Source organism: Salmo trutta, chromosome 15 (assembly GCF_901001165.1).
Source record: "Salmo trutta chromosome 15, fSalTru1.1, whole genome shotgun sequence".
NCBI classification, from domain to species: domain Eukaryota; kingdom Metazoa; phylum Chordata; class Actinopteri; order Salmoniformes; family Salmonidae; genus Salmo; species Salmo trutta.
Window position 1 is genome coordinate 52,034,442 of NC_042971.1, and position 16,311 is coordinate 52,050,752.

At 44.8% G+C, this 16,311-nt stretch overlaps 1 protein-coding gene across 3 annotated transcripts in view; it reads left to right on the forward strand.

Moving 5' to 3' along the window:
- LOC115149306 (membrane-associated phosphatidylinositol transfer protein 2) overlaps window positions 1-16,311 on the forward strand; it is a 62,128-nt gene that overhangs the window by 43,386 nt on the left and 2,431 nt on the right. The window contains exons 9-25 of one of the 3 annotated variants that reach the window (XM_029692056.1): window positions 2,015-2,105; window positions 2,264-2,417; window positions 2,513-2,702; window positions 3,493-3,612; window positions 3,801-4,021; window positions 4,379-4,545; window positions 9,960-10,130; window positions 10,621-10,767; window positions 11,045-11,212; window positions 11,327-11,638; window positions 12,748-12,896; window positions 13,027-13,143; window positions 14,268-14,384; window positions 14,573-14,721; window positions 14,914-15,063; window positions 15,374-15,557; window positions 15,896-16,024. In XM_029692056.1, coding sequence (XP_029547916.1) covers window positions 2,015-2,105; window positions 2,264-2,417; window positions 2,513-2,702; window positions 3,493-3,612; window positions 3,801-4,021; window positions 4,379-4,545; window positions 9,960-10,130; window positions 10,621-10,767; window positions 11,045-11,212; window positions 11,327-11,638; window positions 12,748-12,896; window positions 13,027-13,143; window positions 14,268-14,384; window positions 14,573-14,721; window positions 14,914-15,063; window positions 15,374-15,557; window positions 15,896-16,024 — 2,736 coding nt within the window. The remainder of the gene's footprint in view (window positions 1-2,014; window positions 2,106-2,263; window positions 2,418-2,512; window positions 2,703-3,492; window positions 3,613-3,800; window positions 4,022-4,378; window positions 4,546-9,959; window positions 10,131-10,620; window positions 10,768-11,044; window positions 11,213-11,326; window positions 11,639-12,747; window positions 12,897-13,026; window positions 13,144-14,267; window positions 14,385-14,572; window positions 14,722-14,913; window positions 15,064-15,373; window positions 15,558-15,895; window positions 16,025-16,311) is intronic. The other 2 variants (XM_029692058.1, XM_029692057.1) reach the window with 2 other exon arrangements.

Here is a 16,311-nt window from a genome sequence, read left to right on the forward strand (position 1 = left end):
GGATGGGGAGCGTCGCTGCACAGCTATTTTCAGGTCTCTCCAGAGATGTTCGATTGGGTTCAAGTCTGGGCTCTGGCTGGGCCACTCACGAATATTCAGAGACTTGTCTCGAAGCCACTCCCACGTTGTCTTGGCTGTGTGCTTAGGGTCATTGTCTTGTTGGAAGGTGAACCTTCGCCCCAGTCTGAGGTCCTGAGCGCTCTGGAGCAGGTTTTCATCAAGGATCTCTCTGTACTTTGCTCTGTTCATCTTTCCCCTCGATCCTGACTAGTCTCCCAATCCCTGCCTCAGGCCAAAGAGTTCATTCTTGGTTTCATCAGGCCAGAGAATCTTGTTTCTCATCGTCTGAGAGTCCTTTAGGTGGCTTTTGGCAAACTCTAACCATGCTGTCATGTGCCTTTTACTGAGGAGTGTCTTCCATCTGGCCACTCTACCATAAAGTCCTGATTGGTGGAGTGCTGCAGAGATGGTTGTCCTTCTGGAAGGTTTTCTCATCTCCACAGAGGAACCCTGGAGCTCTGTCAGAGTGACCATCGGGTTCTTGGTCACCTCCCTGACCAAGGCCCTTCTCCACTGATTGCTCAGTTTGGCCGGGAGGCCAGCTCTAGGAAGAGTCTTGGTGGTTCCAAACTTCATCCATTTAAGAATGATGGAGGCCACTGTGTTCTTGGGGACCTTTAATGCTTCAGAAATGTTTTGGTACCCTTCCCCAGATCTGTGCCTTTACACAATCCTGTCTCTGAACTCTACGGAGAATTCCTTCAACCTCATGGCTTGGTTTTTGCTCTGACATGCACTGTCAACTGTGGGACCTTATATAGACAGGTGTGTGCCTTTCCAAATCATGTCCAGCCAATTTAATTTACCACAGGTGGACGCCAATCAAGTTGTAGAAACATCTCAAGGATGATCAATGGAGCCCAATTTCGAGTCTCAGAGCAAAGGGTCTGAATACTTATGTAAATAAGGTAGTTCTGTTTTTTATTTTTAATACATTTGCTAACATTTCTAAAAACCTGTTTTCGCTTTGTCGTTATGGGGTATTGTGTGTAGATTGATGAGGGAATAAAAAATATATATATTTTAGAATAAGGCTGTAATGTAACTAAATGTGGAAAAAGTCAAGGTGTCTGAATACTTTCCGAATGCTCTGTACATTTATAGACATCTTTGAAAAGAAAAGGTTTTTTGTCTTAAAGGGGCAGTGTTGTATTTTGAGATAGGCTTGAATAAAATAAGTAGCCAATAGGCAGAGGGTAGCATAATTTGTCTGATTCTCTGTAATAATGGTATGGGAATAATGATGCATTTTATTTTGTAAAGTGGTTTCTTGCATCAAACAACACAACATTTTCAGTCACCTCCTTGTCTGAAGGACAAGTGGATAAACAGGTTAATGTCAAGCCCTGCATGTTTTTTTCAAAAGTCTCTTGGGCTCCCGAGTGGTGCAGGGATCTAAGACACTGCATTACAGTGCAAGAGGCGTCACTGCAGTACCTGGTTCGAATCCAGGCGGCATCACATCTGGCCGTTAAGATGTTATGGGATACATTTTCTCCATTATTTTTGATGGTAGGCCACTCTGCTAGGCTTACATTATGATCAAATAGCCACGGTAGCCTACTTGGTCACTGTTAAAACTGTACTTTAAAGTGGGTACAGCCTCAGTGTTCACAGTAACTTAAAGTGGGTACAGCCTGTGTTCACAGTAAAAGCGCGCAAGACGTTGCACAGAATTTCCACAATGTTGAAGTTTGCGCTCATCAGACCTGAAAGTTGCTCAATGCTGAAAAGAATTAGAGGGAACATTGCTGTAGGCTGTGAAAATATGTTGTTTTACTTTTTCTTTTAAAAATCCATACCAGTGTTTACTTCATTGTAGCAAAGCTACTTACAGTCGTGCGTGCAGTCGAACCCACGACCATAGCGTTACAAGCACCATGCTCTACCAACTGAGCTACAAAATAATAATAATAATCAGTGTCCACCGTCTCTCCTCCTCTTTATCCTGTAGGATGGGTCGTCTCAGCAGTGTCTGATGCCCTCCAAGATCCACGTTCTGGTTCTGGTTCTTCACGGGGGTAACATATTAGACACTGGAGCAGGTATACAATATAAGAACTTTATTTATAAAGTGGACAACACTTAAACAGTTACAGTAAACACTTAAACAGTTACCTTAAACACTTAAACAGTGTTCTTACTTTGTTTATTCTTGTAAAGACAATGTAACAATTTTGTATTTACTCATAATTACTCCCAGGTGAGCCAAGTAGTAAGCAGGCTGATGTCAACACTCTGAGTGGAGCATTTAAGACGGTGATGAGAGTGCATTACCCAGCAGCCCTAGGACGCATTGCCATCCGCATGGTCCCCTGCCCGGCGGTGTGTGCCGACGCCTTTTCACAGGTTTCCAAGTGAGTACACAGGTTTCCAAGTGAGTACACACACACACACACACGCACACACACAAACACACACTCTAACCCTCGCTCCTCTCTCTCTGGTCCAGTCTCAGTCCCTATAGTTTTGATGAGGGCTGCCTTTCCAACAGTCAGGACCACATCCCTCTGGCTGCACTGCCTCTATTGGCCACTTCCGCTCCGCAGTACCAAGACGCCGTGGCAACCGTCATCCAACGAGCCAATCAGGTGTATGGAGACTTTATCAGGTCCTTGGAAGGGGCATCCTTCTCCGGACAGGTCAGTGCAGGAGTCAGGGGTTAAAGTTTAGGGGTTAGTGATTTTTGCTGATCATACAATACAGTGAGCTCCAAAAGTATTGGGACAGTGGTAAATATTTGTTTTGGATTTGTACTCCAGCATTGAAATGATACAATGACTGTGCAGTTAATGTTCAAACTGTCAGCTTTAATTTGAGGGTACTTTCATCCATATTGAGGGATCCGTTTAAAAATAACTTTTTGTACATAGTCCCCCCCAAAGTATTGGGACTAATTCACGTATATGTGTATTAAAGTAGTCAAAGGTTTAGTATTTGTTGGATGCATTTGCTGTTTGTTTTGGTTGTGTTTCAGATTATTTTATGCCCAATATAAATGAATGGTAAATAATGTATTGTGTCATTTTGGAGTCACTTTTATTGTAAATAATAATATAATATGTTTCAAAACACTTCTACATGAATTTGGATGCTACCATGATTACGAATTGTCCTGAATGAATCATGAATAACGATGAGTGAGAAAGTTACAGAGGCATAAATATCATACCCCCCCAAAAATGCTAACCTCCCCTTTTACTTTGTGGTAATGGTGAGAGGTTAGCCTGTCTTGGGGGCATGATGTTTGTGCATCTGTAACTTTCTCATTCATCAATATTCATGATAACCTCATCGTCACTGTATCATTTCAAATCCAAAGTGCTGGAGTACAGAGCCAAAACAACAAAACGTGTCACTGTCCCAATACTTTTGGAGCTCACTGTATATACTGTATGTACTCAATTTAAAGGTGTGCATTCTCTCTTGTAGGTGTGTGTGATCGGGGACTGTGTAGGTGGTATCCTAGGGTTTGATGCGCTGTGCAGCAGTAACGTCATCGTTTCAGAAAGCCAGAACAGCAGTAGACGAGGCAGCACAGTCAGCGTACAGGTACCTCTATCTCCTTCCATCCCACAGGGCTACTCTACGACTAAAAAGCACATTCAATGTAACTCTCTTAATCTCTGTCTGGGAAACCGGTCCTATCTGTTGCATAGACCTGACAGCTACTAACTTTGTGTGCCCTCTCTCTTCCCCTCTCCATCTCTTTCTCTCCCCCTCCTCCTCCGTCTCTCCAGGACACAGACCTCCTCTCCCCTGGCATCATAATAAACAGTGTCTCTCCGTCTTCTCCGACTTCTCCGACTCTGGAGGGCAGTCGCCATCTTAGTCGCAGTAACATCGACATCCCTCGCAGCTCAGGGCCTGACGACCCCAAGAGAATGCTGCCTCGCAAACGCAGCGACTCCTCCACCTACGAACTAGACACCATCAAACACCACCAGGCATTCCTGTCCAGGTCAGACACACACACACATTCCTGTCCAGGTCAGACACACACACACATTCCTGTCCAGGTCAGACACACACACACATTCCTGTCCAGGTCAGACACACACACACATTCCTGTCCAGGTCAGACACACACACACATTCCTGTCCAGGTCAGACACACACGCACATTCCTGTCCAGGTCAGACACACACGCACATTCCTGTCCAGGTCAGACACACACACACATTCCTGTCCAGGTCAGACACACACAAACATTCAAGGTATAGCTACATTGACCGACCTTGTTATCAAATGTTAACTTTTCTACTGTTTATTTTTTGCCGTTCCCTCTCTCTCTCTCTCTCTCCCTCTGTCTCTCCAGTCTCCACAGCAGTGTATTGAGAACAGACCCAGGTTCGAGGCGCTCCAGCGGGAGTACCATGCTAGAGGGAGGGAGGCTGGACTTCGAGGTGGCGGACTTCTTCCTCTTTGGTTCACCTCTGGGGCTGGTGCTGGCACTGAGGAAGACTGTGGTGCCGTCCATAGATGGTGAGGGATACCTTCATCAGTGGTTGATCTCACTAGCCTGGGTGTGAATATATTACTGCTGCAGCCAACAGTCTTTGCCATGCATGGAGTTGACTTTTTAAGGAGTTAGCTTAAGCAGAAATAGACTATTTGCAAAGTCGGCACTTTTCATGATTGCATTCATGTGTGCAGAAAGTTTTCGATTTTGCATTCAGCCAATTCAAACATATCAAACATTCAGCCAATTCAAACATATCAAACATTCAGCCAATTTAAACATATCAAACATTCATCCAATTCAAACATATCAAACATTCAGCCAATTTAAACATATCAAACATTCAGCCAATTCAAACATATCAAACATTCAGCCAATTTAAACATATCAAACATTCAGCCAATTTATACATATCAAACATTCAGCCATTTCAAACATATCAAACATTCAGACAATTTAAACATATCAAACATTCAGCCATTTCAAACATATCAAACATTCAGACAATTTAAACATATACGTGAGAATCTGTAAACTAAGCCACTCAGCATCTGTGTGGTGAGAGTGACGTTTCCTGCAGCTGTGGGGTCGGGCTCTGCCGGGACATCGCTTAGTGAGGTCACATCATAGTTCAGAGATTAGAGGTCATGTTTTACATCTCTGATGCCAGACATCCATTAGCTGTGACATTTAAGACACAACATGGTCCAAAGTAAACTAAGAACTAAGAAAAATAGGAAGTTTAGGAAGGAGCTGAGAGGCAGCAGAGGAAACAGACGGGGTTGTGACAGATGGAGTTCTGGAGAGTTCCGGAGACATGACTCATCAGCAGTTGCCTGTGTCACTTCTGGACCCTTGAGACAAGAAGCTTTGATTGAAGTTGTTCATAGTTCCGCCATTGTTTGGTCAAATGATTTTCAATATGTGAGCTTTGGAAATAATTTGGATAGCTGTTACTGTATTTTAATAACGGTGTTGTTCTTTTTCCCTGCTCTTTTCCTCATCTCTCTCTCTCTCCCCATCTCTCTCTCTCTTTCTCTCAATTCAATTCCATTCAAAGGGTTTTATTGGCATGGGAAACATATGTTTACATTGCCAAAGCAAGTGAAATAGAAAATAAATAAAAGTTAAATAAACAGTAAAAAATAAACAGTAAACATTACACTCAAAGGAATAGAGACATTTCAAATGTCATATTATGGCTATATACAGTGTTGTAACGATATGCAAATAGTTAAAGTACAAAAGGGAAAATAAATAAGGGTTGTATTTACAATGGTGTTTGTTCTTCACTGGTTGCCCTTTTAAAACATTTTTTTTAAATTTCACCTTTATTTAACCAGGTAGGCTAGTTGAGAACAAGTTCTAATTTACAACTGCAACCTGGACAAGATAAAGCACAGCAATACGACACATACAACAACAAAGACTTACACATGGAATAAACAAACATACAATCAATAATACAGTAGGAAAAAGAAAAATATATATACAGTGAGTGCAAATGAGGTAAGATAAGGGAGGTAAGGCAATAAATAGGCCATGGTGGCGAAGTAATTACAATATAGCAATTAGACACTGGAATGGTAGATTTGCAGAAGATGAATGTGCAAGTAGAGATACTGGGGTGCAAAGGAGCAAGATAAATAAATAAATACAGTATGGGGATGAGGTAGTTGGGTGGGCTGTTTACAGATGGGCTATGTACAGGTGCAGTGATCTGTGAGCTGCTCTGACAGCTGGTGCTTAAAGCTAGTGAGCGAGATAAGAGTCTCCAGCTTCAGTGATTTTTGCAGTTCGTTCCAGTCATTGGCAGCAGAGAACTGGAAGGAAAGGTGGCCAAATGAGGTGTTGGCTTTGGGGGTGACCAGTGAAATATACCTGCTGGAGAGCGTGCTACGGGTGGGTGCTGCTATGGTGACCAGTGAGCTGAGATAAGGCGGGGCTTTACCTAGCAGAGATTTGTAGATGTCCTGGAGCCAGTGGGTTTGGCGACGAGTATGAAGCGATGGCCAGCCAACGAGAGCGTACAGGTTGCAGTGGTGGGTAATATATGGGGCTTTGGTGACAAAACGGATGGCACTGTGATAGACTGCATCCAATTTGTTGAGTAGAGTGGTGGAGGCTATTTTATAGATGACATCACCGAAGTCGAGGATCGGTAGGATGGTCAGTTTTACAGTTTTCTTGTGGCAACAGGTCACAAATCTTGCAGCTGTGATGGCACACTGGTATTTCACCCCATAGATATGGGAGTTTATCAACATTTGATTTGTTTTTGAATTCTTTGTGGTTCTGTGTAATCTGAGGGAAATATGTGTCTCTAATATGGTCATACATTTGGCAGGAGGTTAGGAAGTGCAGCTCAATTTCCACCAAATATTTTTAGTAGTGTGCACATAGCCTGTCTTCTCTTGAGAGCCAGGTCTGCCCACGGCGGCCTCTCTCAATAGCAAGGCTAAGCTCACTGAGTCTGTACATAATCAAAGCTTTCCTTAATTTTAGGTCAGTCACAGTGGCCAGGTATTCTGCCACTGTGTACTTACTCTCTGTTTAGGGCCAAATAGCATTCTAGTTTGCTCTGTTTTTTTGTTCATTCTTTCCAATTATCTTTTTGTTTTCTCATGATTTGGTTGGGTCTAATTGTGTTGTTGTCCTGGCGCTCTGTTTGTGTTTTTGAACAGAGCCCTATTACCAGCTTGCTTAGGGGACTCTTCTCCAGGTTCATCTCTCTGTAGATGATGGCTTTGTTATGGAAGGTTTGGGAATTACTTCCTTTTAGGTACTTGTAGAATTTAAGTATTTTCTGGATTTTGATAATTAGCCGGTAACGGCCTAATTCTGCTCTGCATGCGTTATTTGGTGTTTTACGTTGTCAATTTCTTTTGCAGAATTTGGTGTTTTTCACATTTTTTTAATTCTTGGTTGATGAGCGGACCCCAGACCTCACAACCATAGAGGGCAATGGGTTCTATAACAGATTCAAGTAATTGGCATGTCGAATTTGATGTTCCTTTTGATAGCGTAGAAGGTCCTTCTTACCTTGTCTTTCAGATCGTTCACAGCTTTGTGGAAATGACCTGTGGCACTCATGTTTAGGCCGATGTACGTATCGTTTTTTGTGTGCTCTAGGGCAGCGGTGTCTAGATGGAATTTGTATTTGTGGTCCTGGCAACTGAACCTTTTTTGGAACACCATTATTTTTGTCTTACTGAGATTTACTGTCAGGGCCCAGGTCAGACAGAATCTGTGCAGAAGATCTAGGTGCTGCTGTAGGGCCTCCTTGGTTGGGGACAGAAGCACCAGGAAACAGTAGACATTTGACTTTATATTGTTGTAGGGGAAGGCCGGGTGCTGCAGACTGTTCTAGTGCCCTCACCAATTATTTCATATATACAGTTGAAGTCGGAAGTTTCCATACACCTTAGCCAAATACATTTAAACTCAGTTTTTCACAATTCCTGACATTTAATCCTAGTAAAAAGTCTGTCTTAGGTCAGTTAGGATCACCACTTTAATTTTAAGAATGTGAAATGTCATAATAATAGTAGAGAGAATGATTTATTTCAGCTTTTATTTCTTTCATCACATTCCCAGTGGGTAAGAAGTTTACATACACTCAATTAGTATTTGGTAGCATTGCCTTTAAATTGTTTAACTTGGGTAAAACGTATCGGGTAGCCTTCCACAAGCTTCACACAGTAAGTTGGGTGAATTTTGGCCCATTCCTCCAGAGCTGGTGTAACTGAGTCAGGTTTGTAGGCCTCCTTGCTCGCACATGCTTTTTCAGTTCTGCCCACAAATTTTCTATGGGATTGAGGTCAGGGCTTTGTGATGGCCACTCCAATACCTTGACTTTGTTGTCCTTAAGCCATTGTGCCACAACTTTGGAAGTATGCTTGGGGTCACTGTCCGTTTGGAAGACCCATTTGCGACCAAGCTTTAACTTCCTGACTGATGTCTTGAGATGTTGCTTCAATATATCCACATAATTTTCCTCCATCATGATGTCATCTATTTTGTGAAGTGCACCAGTCCCTCACAATATGATGCTGCCACCCCCGTGCTTCACGGTTGGGATGGTGTTCTTCGGCTTGCAAGCCTCCCCCTTTTTCCTCCAAACATAACAATGGTCATTATGTCCAAACAGTTCTATTTTTGTTTCACCAGACCAGAGGACATTTCTCCAAAAAGTACGATTATTGTCCCCATGTGCAGTTGCAAACCGTAGTCTGGCTTTTTTATGGCGGTTTTGGAGCAGTGGCTTCTTCCTTGCTGAGCGGCCTTTCAGGTTATGTTGATATAGAACTCGTTTTACTGTGGATACAGATACTTTTGTACCTGTTTCCTCCAGCATCTTCACAAGAACCTTTGCTGTTGATCTGGGATTGATTTGCACTTTTCGTACCAAAGTACGTTCATCTCTAGGAGACAGAACGCGTCTCCTTCCTGAGCGGTATGACGGCTGCGTGGTCCCATGGTGTTTATACTTACGTACTATTGTTTGTACAGATGAACGTGGTACCTTCAGGCATTTGGAAATTGCTCCCAAGGATGAACAAGACTTGTGGGGGTCTACAATTTTTTTTCTGAGGTCTTGGTTGATATCTTTTGATTTTCCCATGATGTCAAGCAAAGAGGCACTGAGTTGTGAAGGTAAGCCTTGAAATACATCCACAGGTACGCCTCCAATTGACTAAAATTATGTCAATTAGCCTATCAGAAGCTTCTAAAGCCATGACATCATTTTCTGGAATTTTCCAAGCTGTTTAAAGGCACAGTCAAATTAGTTTATTGTAACTTCTGACCCACTGGAATTGTGATACAGTGAATTATAAGTGAAATAACCTGTCTGTAAACAATTGTTGGAAAAATTACTTGTGTCATGCACAAAGTAGATGTCCTAACCAACTTGCCAAAACTATAGTTTGTTAACAAGACATTTGTGGAGTGGTTGAAAAATGAGTTTTAATAACTCCAACCTAAGTGTATGTAAACTTCCGACTTCAACTAAAGCTGCATCCCTGTCTCCCTCACCGCCCATGGAAAGAAATATGTGTTTTTTGCCAATTTTAACCCCACACTGTATACATTGATTTTATAATGTTGAATGTTTTTCTCCCAACACTGCTTTCCATCAACTTGTATAGCAGACCCTCATGCTCAAATTGAGTCAAAAGCTTTTTTGAAATCAACAAAGCATGAGAAGACTGCCTTTGTTTTGGTTTGTCTGTTTGTCAATTAGGGTGTTACGGGTGAATACGTTGTCTATCGTACGATAATTTGGTAAAAAGCCAATTTGACCTTTGCTCAGTACATTGTTTTCACTGATGAAATGTACAAGTCTTCTGTTAATGATAATGCAGAGGATTTTTCCAAGGTTGCTGTTGCTCTTGACACATATCCCACGGTAGTCTCTCTCTCTCTCTCCCTCCAGTATCATTGTTGCGTCCGGCCTGTCAGCAGCTGTATAACCTGTTTCATCCAGCGGACCCCTCTGCCTCCCGCCTGGAGCCCCTTCTAGAGAAGAGGTTTCACCAGCTGCCCCCCTTCTGTGTCCCCCGATACCAACGCTTCCCTCTGGGGGACGGACACTCGGCTCTGCTGGGTGAGGATAGATACACACACCAGAAGTATTTATTTATATCTCTCCTCCAAAAGCAAGCACTCGATTGGCTGTGTGGTTTGCTGTCCATGTCCATATGCTGTCATGGTAGCGTATCTGTGTGCATGTGTTATCAGATATAATGTACTGTGCTTTACGTCCATCCAGTCAGGCCTATCTTTTTATTTTTTTATTGAACCTTTATTTAACTAGGCAAGTCAGTTAAGAACACATTCTTATTTTACAATGATGGCCTACCCCGGCCAAACCCTCCCCTAACCCAGATGATCCTGGGCCAATTGTGCGCCGTCCTATAGGACTCAGCAGTTATTACGCACTGAACTGGTCTGTAGTCTGTTACATACGTTTATTTCTACCTCTCTGTCCCGCCCACCCACCCCCCCATGTCTCTTCTGCCTCCCCCGTCCCCATCTCTCTCCCCTGTGTCTCCCCCCTCTCCACATCTCTCTATCTTCCCCTCCCCATTCCCCAGTGGAGACTATGCAGAGTAACCCCCATCTCCTGCTGGAGTCAGTACCCCTGTCAGTACCCCTGCGTTGCCAGGAGGGGGGCGTCAGTGAGACCTCCATCCCCGTCCCTGTACTCAGCTGGCCCCAGCAGGCCTCACAGCTCAACGACAGTGTGTACCCATTCTCTGTCTCTGTCTGTCTGTCTGTCTGTTTGTCCACTGCTTGGTTCCCTTTCTCTGTTGCTCTGTCTGTCTGTCTGACTGTCTGTGTCTCCCACTCTCTTGTCTGTAAAATGTAATTGATTGCCTGATCAAAACTCTCTCTCTCGCTCTCTCTCTCACTCTCTCTCGCTCTCTCTCACTCACTCACTCACTCACTCACTCACTCACTCACTCACTCACTCACTCACTCACTCACTCACTCTCCGGTATCTCCTTCCCTCCATAGCGGACATGCTCCACTCCCACTGTGGTATGTTTGTGGACACCCAGTACCCGTCCTCCCCGCTGACTGGACCCCCCCACTCCAGGGGCCCCCGTAGGTCCAGCGAGGCCAGCATCGCTAGCCAGGTGTCAGGCATGGCCGACTCATACACCGCCTCCAACATCACCAACAGTCAGTATGGACTTTATACTGTTTATACTATTAACAGTAGTGTTTGTGGCTCAGAGAGATAAAATTCATTCTCTGAAATGTTTCACACTTTGTTTATGTTTTGTTGTTCCGTAGCTACTAAATGCTATAGCAGTTCGTCTAAGAAGCTGGGTCTCCTCTCCCAGCTTGCGCTTTCTAAACTCCCCTCGAGGAGCCCCTCTCCACGAGCCAGGAAGAAGATACGACCCTTCCTCACTCTCAGACACACCGACTCAGAGCAGGGTGACAATGATGTCACCTCTGACGTCACTTCCTCTGATGTCTCCTCAGACCTGCCCTCTGACTTCACTGATGTCACCTCTGATGTCATCTCTGATGTCATCTCTGACATCACCGATATGAACTCTGACCCTCCGTCGCCAGACACGCTGATGGACATAGAGCAAGGTAGTCTGGGTACTAGAGCGGAAGGTTTGAATCCTGTGTGACCCCCAGGACACTCATCTGTGTGCCCCGTCATTGGTCACCTTCCAGCTACAGTTGAACCATCACACTGTACTAGAGGTCCTCTCCCTCCTTTTCTCTTCTACAGCATTTACCCTGTACTGTACTGTACTGCAGTGGTTCCCAAACAGGAGTTATGGCAATGTCCTCAATCAAGGACCGAATTAACCCTATCAGTCCCGAGACCCCAGCAAAAATAGGCTTTTTATTTATCTGACTTTCATTGATCTGCATGTCCAGACCTCATATTTAACCTTTTTTTTTTTTCAAGACAAAATTTGACATAAACAGGTGCATTCATGAGTTTTATTAACAAATGTCAATAAAACAAATAAGGTCTGCCAAAGCAAACACCTGATAAAAATGAATTTATAAGAATGCTGTAAGTACAGAATTTGTTTGCTCAGTGGAAATGAATATCCAACTAGTCAGTGACAACTGTTTGGAGTTTGTGAAAACAACTATGTGAGCTTATTACAGCATTATGGGCGTTTTTGTAGAAAGACCCCGGGCCCCTTGGGGATCCACCCTTGTCTCACAAACAATGCTCTAGCTCCGCCCCCGTTAATCACACAGACTAATCCAATGGCACAACCTGTAGTCTGTAGCTCAAACACACTATGTTTAAAAGGAATTAGAAGTCCAAATTGCGCCGGTGTCATGGTGGGACTCGTTGTGTTAAAATGAGGGACCACTGTTTGGAAATCGCTGATATTGTATGTTACCCTGTCCTTCCTCCTTCCTTAAACCAAAACTGTCCCTCTACTCCAGTTTAATCTTCCCCTGGCCTGAAACCCCATTCTTCTCCTGTGTGGACCTGTGACTCTCCGTCTGTAATATACAGCCTCTCCCTTGGACTGTACATCTCTGGATGAGCACACTTCCCTCTACTGTGGAACCCCTCTTTGTCTGGAACTATCATTGACCAGAAATATGTCAATCTCTTTTTTAACACTATCTTCTTTTCTCAACCGTGATTACCTATCGCTTGTTTAATGCCAGGACTGTTTCTGCTGATTGATAGACTTCTCTCTCTCACTCTCTCTCCCTAGTTGCGTCTCGGTGGTGGGGCAGTAAGCGGATAGACTTTGCCCTGTACTGTCCTGATGCCCTCACAGCCTTCCCCACTGTAGCTCTGCCTCACCTCTTCCATGCTTCATACTGGGAGTCCACTGACGTCGTCTCCTTCCTACTCAGACAGGTACAACTGTTTATGAATGCCCTATGAATGTTTACAGCATAATAAAGGCATTTTCTCCTTTGTGACCTGTTATAAGGGCTCATGTATTCTATATGAATGCTTATGTAATCATCCCTGTCTGCTTCTCCAGGTTATGAGGCATGAGAACTCTAGTATTCTGGAGCTGGATGGTAAAGAGGTGACCGAGTTCAAGCCTTCTAAACCCAGAGAGAAATGGCTGCGCAAGAGGACACACGTCAAGATCAGGGTGAGGACAGACCCCTTCCTAACCACCTTTAACCATTAGTGACGTCTCAAGATCAGGGTGAGCACAGGCCCCTTCCTAACCACCTTTAACCATTAGTGACATCTCAAGATCAGGGTGAGCACAGGCCCCTTCCTAACCACCTTTAACCATTAGTGACATCTCAAGATCAGGGTGAGCACAGGCCCCTTCCTAACCACCTTTAACCATTAGTGACGTCTCAAGATCAGGGTGAGCACAGGCCCCTTCCTAACCACCTTTAACCATTAGTGACATCTCAAGATCAGGGTGAGCACAGGCCCCTTCCTAACCACCTTTAACCATTAGTGACGTCTCAAGATCAGGGTGAGCACAGGCCCCTTCCTAACCACCTTTAACCATTAGTGACGTCTCAAGATCAGGGTGAGCACAGGCCCCTTCCTAACCACCTTTAACCATTAGTGACGTCTCAAGATCAGGGTGAGCACAGGCCCCTTCCTAACCACCTTTAACCATTAGTGACATCTCAAGATCAGGGTGAGCACAGGCCCCTTCCTAACCACCTTTAACCATTAGTGACATCTCAAGATCAGGGTGAGCACAGGCCCCTTCCTAACCACCTTTAACCATTAGTGACGTCTCAAGATCAGGGTGAGCACAGGCCCCTTCCTAACCACCTTTAACCATTAGTGACATCTCAAGATCAGGGTGAGCACAGGCCCCTTCCTAACCACCTTTAACCATTAGTGACGTCTCAAGATCAGGGTGAGCACAGGCCCCTTCCTAACCACCTTTAACCATTAGTGACGTCTCAAGATCAGGGTGAGCACAGGCCCCTTCCTAACCACCTTTAACCATTAGTGACGTCTCAAGATCAGGGTGAGCACAGGCCCCTTCCTAACCACCTTTAACCATTAGTGACGTCTCAAGATCAGGGTGAGCACAGGCCCCTTCCTAACCACCTTTAACCATTAGTGACATCTCAAGCTAATGCATTTATCAGGAGTTTACTGGTTTCTTTATCAGTACACCCATGGTAAATATATATATGTGTGTGTGTGTGTGTGTGTGTGTGTGTGTGTGTGTGTGTGTGTGTGTGTGTGTGTGTGTGTGTGTGTGTGTGTGTGTGTGTGTGTGTGTGTGTGTAGAACGTGACGGCCAACCACCGTGTGAATGATGCTGTGTTCACTGAGGATGGAACACAGCTGGTGATGGGACGCTTCATGTACGGACCTCTGGACATGGTCACTCTCACTGGGGAGAAGGTAAAGCATTGATGCAAACTTGTGGGACAAACTTGAGTTCTGCCACTGATTGAGAGACACTGGGATAGAGCCAAACCCTAACTTGAGATACTTCCATGCAACTCAATTTTTGTTTGCATAAATTATTTATTTCTGTCAATGCAACATATGGGCGTGTGATTGGTATCCTCCTCTTGCTCCTCCTCCAGATTGACATCCACATCATGACCCAGCCCCCCTCAGGAGAGTGGGTGTACTTTGACACCGAGCTGACCAATAGCAGCGGACGCATCTCCTATGTCATCCCAGAGAGCAAGAGGCTGGGCATTGGAGTTTATCCTGTCAAACTGGTCGTCAGGTAGGTGACAGGATTCATCTGATTCGCTGATTTTCATGGTGTTTTTCAGTATTAAAACAAGCTTTGAATTAAGTGTATTTTTTACAAATCCTCTTTCCTGCACCTCTCCTCCTCTCTCTTCCTCTCTCTCTCTTGCCCTTCCGTCCCCTCCCTCCCTCTCTCTCTCTCCCCCTCCCTTCCTCCCTCTCTTAGGGGTGACCATACGTTTGCGGACAGCTACCTGACGGTGTTGCCGCGGGGAACAGAGTTTGTAGTGTTCAGTATTGACGGCTCATTTGCTGCCAGTGTGTCCATCATGGGAAGTGACCCCAAGGTCAGAGCTGGAGCTGTAGACGTGGTCAGGTAGGAACTTGATGAGTTTTATTGAGTTTTATTTAATGTACTGTTATGTGGTTGTAGATATATGTTCCTGCCCAGGAGTCACACTAGCTAATGTTGACACTAGCTAATGTTGACACTAGCTAATGTTGACATACAAGTTGTGAATAGTCCCTGGCAATCATCAAATGAATAAATGATTAGACAAGACACCCGACCCTTTGGGCTTCTACTTGTTCACCCACATCCTGGTCTCCCTCCCTCCCTCCCTCCCCCTCCCTCCCTCCCTCCCTCCCTCCCTCCCTCCCTCTCCCTCCCTCCCTCCCTCCCCAAGACACTGGCAGGACCTGGGCTATCTGATCGTCTATGTGACGGGTCGTCCAGACATGCAGAAGCAGCGTGTGGTGGCCTGGCTGTCTCAACATAACTTCCCTCATGGCATCGTGTCCTTCTGTGACGGCCTGGTCCACGACCCCCTCAGACACAAGACCAACTTCCTCAAGGCCCTCATCTGTGAGGTACAGTAACGGGGACAGAGATGAGGGTGTAGGGGTAAGGGGTTAGGGTAACACTGGGCTTGAGGAAGGGTAAGTGGGATGTTCAGGGTGAGGGGACTAGGCGAGGTCGGTTTCTACTGTCAAAATACAATTTGATAGAAACAACAAAACTATCCCTACTGATGTGGTGTTTGTAACAGTATGTTCCTCTGTCTGTCTGTCTGTCTGTCTGTCTGTCTGTCTGTCTGTCTGTCTGTCTGTCTGTCTGTCTGTCTGTCTGTCTGTCTGTCTGTCTGTCTGTCTGTCTGTCTGTCTGTGTGTCTGTCTGTCTGTGTGTCTGTGTGTCTGTCTGTGTGTAGGCCCATATGAAGATCTTTGCTGCGTACGGCTCTACTAAGGACATTTCAGTGTACTCCTCAATAGGCCTGCCCCCATCACACATCTACATAGTGGGGCGGCCCACCAAGAAGATGTCCAGCCAGTGTCAGGTACTTAACTAGCTCTTAGAAAATACACTGTCCCCCAAAATGAAGTCATACATTCAAGTGTATAATAGGCAGAATCTACCACACACCCAGAGCTGATTAGTTAAGGTGCTGAATCTACCACACACCCAGAGCTGATTAGTTAAGGTGCTGAATCTACCACACACCCAGAGCTGATTAGTTAAGGTGCTGAATCTACCACACACCCAGAGCTGATTAGTTAAGGTGCTGAATCTACCACACACCCAGAGCTGATTAGTTAAGGTGCTGAATCTACCACACACCCAGAG